General features: G+C 52.2%; 1 protein-coding gene across 1 annotated transcript; it reads left to right on the top strand.

Annotated features, from left to right (window-relative positions):
- Positions 1–619: 619 nt before the first annotated feature.
- Positions 620–5,462, top strand: TRIL (TLR4 interactor with leucine rich repeats). The gene has a single exon (XM_010712854.2). It carries the CDS (start codon positions 948–950, stop codon positions 3,219–3,221), a length of 2,274 nt encoding a protein of 757 aa, XP_010711156.2. The 5' UTR covers positions 620–947; the 3' UTR covers positions 3,222–5,462.
- Positions 5,463–7,468: the final 2,006 nt, after the last annotated feature.

Here is a 7,468-nt window from a genome sequence, read left to right as displayed (position 1 = left end):
ATTTGGATAATGTTGAGAGAGAAGATTTTTGAAAAATGGAACTCATTTCAACAGAGCATCCAAAGAGCCTCATGGAGCTGAAGATGCTCAGCTACATCTTCACTGGCCACTGTGCTGGGAACCTCCTGAGCAGGCTGGTGCAGAGGAAGAAGGAAAACTCATTCCTTGAGGTGCTATGGGTGACTTATTCCTCTGACTGCCCATCTGCTGAAACAAAACCTAGCCCTTAATCTGGGGCAAACCGTAACTATTGCTTTTGGCAGGTTCCTAAATGCGACCTGAAAAAGGGAGACGGCGATGGGGGTGGCTCGCGTGCTCCTCCTCCCTTCCCCCTCCCGATGCGCAGCTCTGTCTGCAGCCCATGTGGCGTTAGGCGGCCGCAGCCGGTTCCAATTCCCACTTTCCCACTTTGGCCCCCGCTCGCTGCCGGGGCCGGGCCGAGCCAGGACGAGCCGCGGGCTCCCGCCCCCTTCCCTTCCCTCCCTGCCGCGCTCCATCTCCCCCGCTCCATCCGATCCTCCGCTCCCCCAGGGCACGGTGTGGGAAGTACGAATTTCCGCTGAGTTTTTCTCGGTCACTTTCGGAGCTCGTCTTTCTCCGGCTCCCCCCGCCCCGCCCGCCCCATCCCCGCGCTCCGCCCGCCCCCTCCGCCCCCGGGAGAGCCGGCGGAGCAGCGGGCAGCCGCTCGGCTCCGTTCTGCGGCACCGGCCCCGAGCAGAGCCCGGCACCCGCCTCCCTCCCGCCGCTCCCCGCCCCGGCCGGCACCGGTGACGGGATCCCATGGTGTCGGGCACCGCGACCTGCACCGGCCGCGGCGCCCGCCCGCCCAGCGCGGAGCCCGGTCCGGCGCGGAGCAGAGGAGGGGCCGATTAGCAGCCGCCGGGGAGCGGTGGGATGCCGGAGGGACACAAAGCCGCCGGGGGAAGTAGCCCTCGGCTCGTCCCGGGATGGGGGCGCGGCGCCGGCTCCGCCTGATGGTGCTGTGGGGCTCCGTCGCACTCTTCCTCCTGCTGCTGCCCGCGGCCGAGCCCATCTGCCCCGAGCCGTGCGACTGCCAGCAGCACCAGCACCTCCTCTGCACCAACCGGGGCCTGCGCTCCGTGCCTAAGGCCGCCGAGCCCCAGGATGTCCTCACCTACAGCCTGGGAGGCAACTTCATCGCCAACATCTCCGCCTTCGACTTCCACCGCCTGGCCGGGCTCCAGCGCCTGGACCTGCAGTACAACCGGATCCGCTCACTGCATCCCAAGGCCTTTGAGCGCCTGGGCCGGCTGGAGGAGCTCTACCTGGGCAACAACCTGCTGCCTGCGCTGGCCCCCGGCACGCTCAGCGCGCTGGCCAAGCTGCGCATCCTCTACGTGAATGCCAACGAGATTGGCCGCCTCAGCGCCGCCTCCTTCTCTGGCCTCAGCAGCCTGGTCAAGCTGCGCCTGGATGGCAACGAGCTCGGCTCGCTGGGCGACTCAACCTTCTCGGGGCTGCCCAATTTGCTCTACCTGCACCTGGAGTCCAACCGCATCCGCTGGCTGAGCCGCGGTGCGTTCACCGGCCTGGCCAGGCTGCGCTTCCTTGACCTCTCTGGGAACCAACAGAGCTCCCTTCGCCACCCGGAACTCTTTGGCCCACTGCGGTCCCTGCACACCCTGCTGCTGGCCAGCAACAGCCTGCAGCAGCTGGCAGGGGGGCTTTTTCAGCACCTGCCCGCCTTGGCCAAGCTCTCGCTCAGTGGCAACCGACTGGCTCACCTGGCACCGGACACCTTCACGGGGCTGGGCTCGCTGAAAGAGCTGCGCCTCGAGGGTAACCAGCTGAGCCACCTTCCTGCCACGCTTCTGGAGCCGCTCAGCAGCCTGGAGGCGCTGGATCTGAGCCGCAACGCGCTGACCGCCTTGCACCCCACCACTTTTGGCCGTCTCGGCCACCTGCGGGAGCTCAGCCTGCGAGACAACGCACTGGTCACGCTCCCCGGTGAGCTCTTCGCCTCCAGCCCGGCTCTCTACCGCCTGGAGCTGGAAGGGAACTCCTGGAGCTGCGACTGCCGGCTCCGCGGCCTCAAGCGCTGGCTGGGGGCCTGGCACTCGCAGGGCCGCCTGCTCACCGTCTTCGTGCAGTGCCACCTGCCGCCTGCTTTGGCTGGCAAGTACCTCGACTACCTGCAGGACAACCAGCTGCCACCGCCACCCGACGGCAGCCCCTGCCTCAGCAGCGCCTCTTCCTCCGCATCCCCACCGCCGGCTGCTGAAGGGCTCGGTGCCAATAGCAGCAGGGCCGTAGGGCAGCCTCGTGGGCCCCCGGGCGTGCCTCCTCCGTCTGCCTCCACTGCCCGCCTGCTGGCGGCGCCTGAAGACGAGACGGCGGCATCGCAGGGCGTGGCGGAGGCTCCCAGCCCCACACCGCCGCCTGCCCGCCCCAAGGCCTCGGGGCCGGTGCCACCCAGCGTGGCCTGGCCCCGGCGCGGCGGCAAGCCCCGCTCTGTGCCATCCTCCGGCGCGCCACCACTGGTGTCTGACCCGTGCGACTTCAACAAGCTGTTCCTCTGCAACCTGTCGGTGGAGGCGGTGGGCTCCAGCTCGGTGACGGTGCGCTGGGCCGTGCGGCCTCACCGCAGCCCCCGCCTGCTGGGCCCCGCGCGCTTCCGCCTGCTCTTCGACCGCTTCGGCGCGGCCGTCAAGTTCCAGCGCTTCGTCTATCTGCCGGAGCGCGGCGAGCCAGCCGCCACGCTGCGAGAGCTGCGCCCGGACACCCCCTACCTCGTGTGCGTCGAGGGTGTGCTCGGCGGCCGCGTGTGCCCAGTAGCGCCGCGGGACCACTGTGCGGGGCTGGTCACCCTGCCCGAGGGCGGCGCGGTGGCGGCGGGCGGGCCCCGCGGCCCCGACCAGCAGCTCCTCACGCTGGTGCTGCTGGCGGTCAACGCGCTGCTGCTCTTTGCTGCGCTGGCCGCTTGGGCCTCCCGCCTGCTTCGGAAGAAGGTGCTGGGGCGGCGGCGGAGGAAGGCGGCTCCCGTTCATGTGCGGCAGCTCTACTCCACCCGCCGGCCGCTCCGCTCCATGGGCACCGGTGTGTCCGCCGACTTCTCGGGCTTCCAGTCCCACCGTCCACCCCGTGGTGCTGCTTGTGCACTCAGCGAGGCCGACCTCATTGAGTTCCCCTGTGAGCGCTTCTTGGACAGTGGTAGCGCCCGGCACGGTGACGACCACCTGCTGCAGCGCTTCGCCGACTGAGCTGCTGAATTACAGCTCCCAGCCGCCCCGTGCCTGGAGGTCTGCCTCCCAGCTGGGCCTGCCTGCCAGCTGGAGCTGCGGCGGATGAGGCAGCCATTGGTCCATGAGGGGATGGTGCAGCTCCCTAAGGTCACAGCCTGCAAGCGAGAGAGCTGCGGTGCTGCCACCACCAGACCCCAGCACAAGCAGGGGACTATTGCCAGTGGAAGTTGCTTGTTTGCTCACCTCCGAGGTCTGTTTCCTTGCAAACCATCGCTAGCCCATGAAAAAACTCAACTGTGACCGTAACCGTGCCTTCATGTGAGTGAACGACCACCAACAGCAGCTGTGCCAATTCTTCTGCCAAATGTATGCCAACATACATTTAAACGTCACATTTTACAGGTGGTTTTCCCAGACTGCAATTGACAGCATCCCATCCCTGCACAAGGATGGTCTGAATTGACATTTCAAGGTGCAAGCCCTTCCTAATAAACAATTTGCACTAAATGTCTTTCTTTTATGTTGTTACTCTTGAACCATGCAGCTGGGAGGTCAGTCGGAGGGCTGGGAATGCCTGTGTCATGCTGGACGGTTTGGATGCTGTGCCTTTTTAACTCAAATGTGAGGCAATTTAATATGCACAAGCGTGTGTTCTTATTTGTTTGTAAACGGGAAACAGTAACACAGCTGGTTAGTTTTACAGGAATATATTGCTGACACCACTAGGAAAAAACTAACAGAATTTTGTAATATGTTTACAAACGAGCTATTTTTTGATTTTTTTTTTAATAAATGCTGTTGGGTACTTGTACACATGAATGTGTGTTTTAGTTCTCTGGGTCCATGATGGTCAGTAGGTTGCTGACCCTCAGATAATCCATCTTCATTCCTCAAGGATTGGATGCAGAAGCAAACTGTTGATGGATAAATAATATGGTGCCTTTCTTCACAAACAGTAATTGGTATGGATACGTCAGAAATGTGAAACTCTTTATCATAACAGGCAATCTTTTCTTAGCCTTAGCCTACTAAAGTTAGAAGCTTTATGTACCTCACTGTGAAACAAAACATGTTTGTATATTAATCTAGATTCTGTGTTTTGTGTAGCTGAGTGAGCAGTGCTGAAGTTAAACTCTCGTGCAGTAGTATATTACATTTAAGCTGTATGTGTGCTTTTTTTTTTTTTCCTTTTGATTGGAATTTTGTTTCTCTTACTAGAGCAATGCTAATCATTTTATGATCAATTGCTCTCTGATTTTTGCTCTCTCTGAAAATTGGAGTTTTACTTTCTTAAATATTTACAGAATGTTGTTATGTTACTATTAGATATGGTGGCTTAGTTTACATAAATAATTCTCTCTGTGTGGTCTAGAAATGGACTAATTAAAAATGTCCAAACTGTGGTTACACTTTAAATGCAGATGTTTTAGATGGAGTTTGGTAAATTGTTGAGACCACTGATACCACTTGTTCTCCTTTGAATTTAATGTGCAACCTCAAATGAACTCTCGTTGAACTGAATGGCTGGAAAGAGGTAATTGGTGGTCTTTGGAGACATTCATCTCACACGTTCATCACTGACATGAGATGTTCGTGACTACAAGTTCTTTATTACCATAATTGCAAGTAGACAGTTTGGAGTTTTTCTTTCTTTTGAGATGATCAACTGTTTACAAAAGGCACCCTGATAATTGGTACCTTCAATTGGAATTCAGTGATTGAATGAGGAGAACAAGACTTTAAAGTTTGGAGGGATTTTTATTCAATCAGGGGGAGTGGAAAGGGACTAGATAGTTTGTCTTGATCTTTGCCTATTAAATGGAGAGAAAAATTCAGAGTTAACTTGAGTTGATTCCTGAGTCAGCAGCAAAATGCCCTTCCGATTTTCATTTTGACAGGCAGCAGTTTTGATGAATATCAAGGGCCAAGATCTGTTGTTGGTATGTAGATTAAAATTCATAGCACTTACAGAACACAGCATTGAATAAAATTTAAAGCGAAGGAATCCAGAATCAGGCATTATTTTTTGATAAGAGTCTTACATTTAATTCTTTTGATCATCTGGATGCTTTGGCCATTTATGACCATCTATGGAGTACACCACTGTTTGTTGTTAGAAATGTAATGAGAATTGTTGGGTAAAGCTGTGTGTTACACTAACATTAGGTTTATCGCTGGATATTCTTCCAATGGGAGATGCATAGGTGCTGTACATGGTTATAAAAGTTAACGTCAATAAATCCATTTGCTGAAGGAAAACTGGTGTGTTACATTGATTGAAAAGTGATCTGAGATATATGTACTAGCTGTAACTTCGTGGTGTTACTAGGAGTGCTTATTTTTATGACTGCAGCTCTTCAGAGTTCTTCTTAGTTTCCCTTAGTTCATTCTCCACACCTTTACATGTACACCTTTACACCAACATACATCGTGTTGTCTGTTTAGGCTGTACTATGTTAGGATAGTGCAAATACTAAAATAATTACAATGATAATTTCTGTGATAGATAAACCACTGGCCCAAGGCAGACTGGTCAGATGCTGTTACATTTAAGAACTGACTGTCCTTCCTAAACAAAATAGGAAATTATGAACGTTTGAGATAACATCAATTCAGTATTATCAGGCTACTGATACAAATATATCATATTGAGCATATATCTGTTGTTTTAGTTAAGAATTCACAGATTGTGAATTTATACAAACCTCTCAGGAATGAAATGGCTGGTTGTTCCAGCCTGGGAGAAGTAAATATGTAGATCTTACTAACAAACAAAAAAAAAAAGGTTGACATGGTGACTTCATAGAAGTCACATGTACTGTAACTTTAGGAATACTTAAGCTGTACGTTACAGCTCTTTTTTTTTTTTTCTTTTTTTTTTTTCAGGGAGGTCTGAACTAGCAGGTGGTCAAGGAAATAGAAATGTCAGTGACATTTGGCAACTGAATGTTATTAATGTTACATGGCTCTATTTTTACCAGTAGTATTTTGATGTACTTGTGTCGTTTTTAAAGTAAGGTCCTTTTAATAGAATGACTGTAAAATAGCCCTTTCTGAATGGGTGCATATGCTATCAGTTTGTGCTCGGAATATTCCTTCTATCAGAAAGTTTTACTGCCATGTCTTCTGCAGGAGTCTAGGAAACCTGGGGAAGAGTGACTGGAACACCCTTCTCCCAGTAAGTAATCACTGGGCAGGTTATCACGGGCTGAAAATCACGCAAGTATTGTCCTGACCAATTCAGTGGACTACTGCAGGAGATTCCTCAATGGTAGGAGGGCTTCCCTGCAGCAGCCCTGGCTGTTTCAGCCACCTCTGCCCACCTCCTGCTCACTCTCACAGTCCCTGGCCCTTCTCTGCTGTCAGCTGGTACTGTTTGTGCAGCTGGAAGGTAAACTCCAAAATTAATCCTCCAGGAAAATAACCTTTAGCGGTACCCCTCCTCTCCCTGATTTTTTTCGGCCAGCTCAGTTTCTTTGATCCTGCTCAACCTGCACAAGTGGTAGTGGCAAAATGCAGGGGTGCAGTTCAGAGGCAGGAGAAATGCAGCCAGAGACAAGAAGCTGCTTAAACAGTCTCAGATACTCTTGGCATCCCATGTGTCCTCAATCCAAGAAAAGCTAGATTATTCTCATTAGACTAAAATCCTATATGGAGGAGTTCACACCTTTACTGGAACACTGTTAATGATCTGCAAACTGAAAACACTTCAAATGGCGCTAGGAGATCCTGAGAATACTGACATTATGGCATATAGCTATAGGGAAACAACCAGAAGTGAACAGGGCTGTAATGCTGTCAGTGAAGGTGTACATGTGCATGAAAAACATTTGGTACTGAAAAGAACTCTCGACTATCAGACCTTGTGGTAACGATGTTGGTTTTATAGAAATATTGATTTCTTCATGCAGTGCTATCTTCAGCTTTCACAATGCACTGTGAATGCTACTTTTTGAATTACCATCATTGAAACCATGTCATTACTCTTACAAGAAGGAACCTGATAAATTTTATATATCTGTTTTCTACCTTTTCCTTCTTGCTGTTTCCTGGGAAAGACTGAGGAGGTGAGGAACTGATAGGAAGAAGAAGAGTCTACTTCAGTTCTGTCAGGATAATTATTAATTAGTAAACCTACATTTAAATTGCAATTTCTTTTCACAGTACAATGTAGTTGCAGAAAAGTACTTCATTGAGTAAGAGAAATATTCTCTCACTTCCTAAAGCCATATTTCTTTGACCCAAGGATGTATGTATGGTGTGCA

The sequence above is a fragment of the Meleagris gallopavo genome, chromosome 6, assembly GCF_905368555.1.
Source record: "Meleagris gallopavo chromosome 6, MGAL_WU_HG_1.1, whole genome shotgun sequence".
Taxonomy (NCBI): domain Eukaryota; kingdom Metazoa; phylum Chordata; class Aves; order Galliformes; family Phasianidae; genus Meleagris; species Meleagris gallopavo.
Note: the sequence above shows the minus strand (reverse complement) of the source record. Positions and strands in the feature narration are given on the sequence as shown.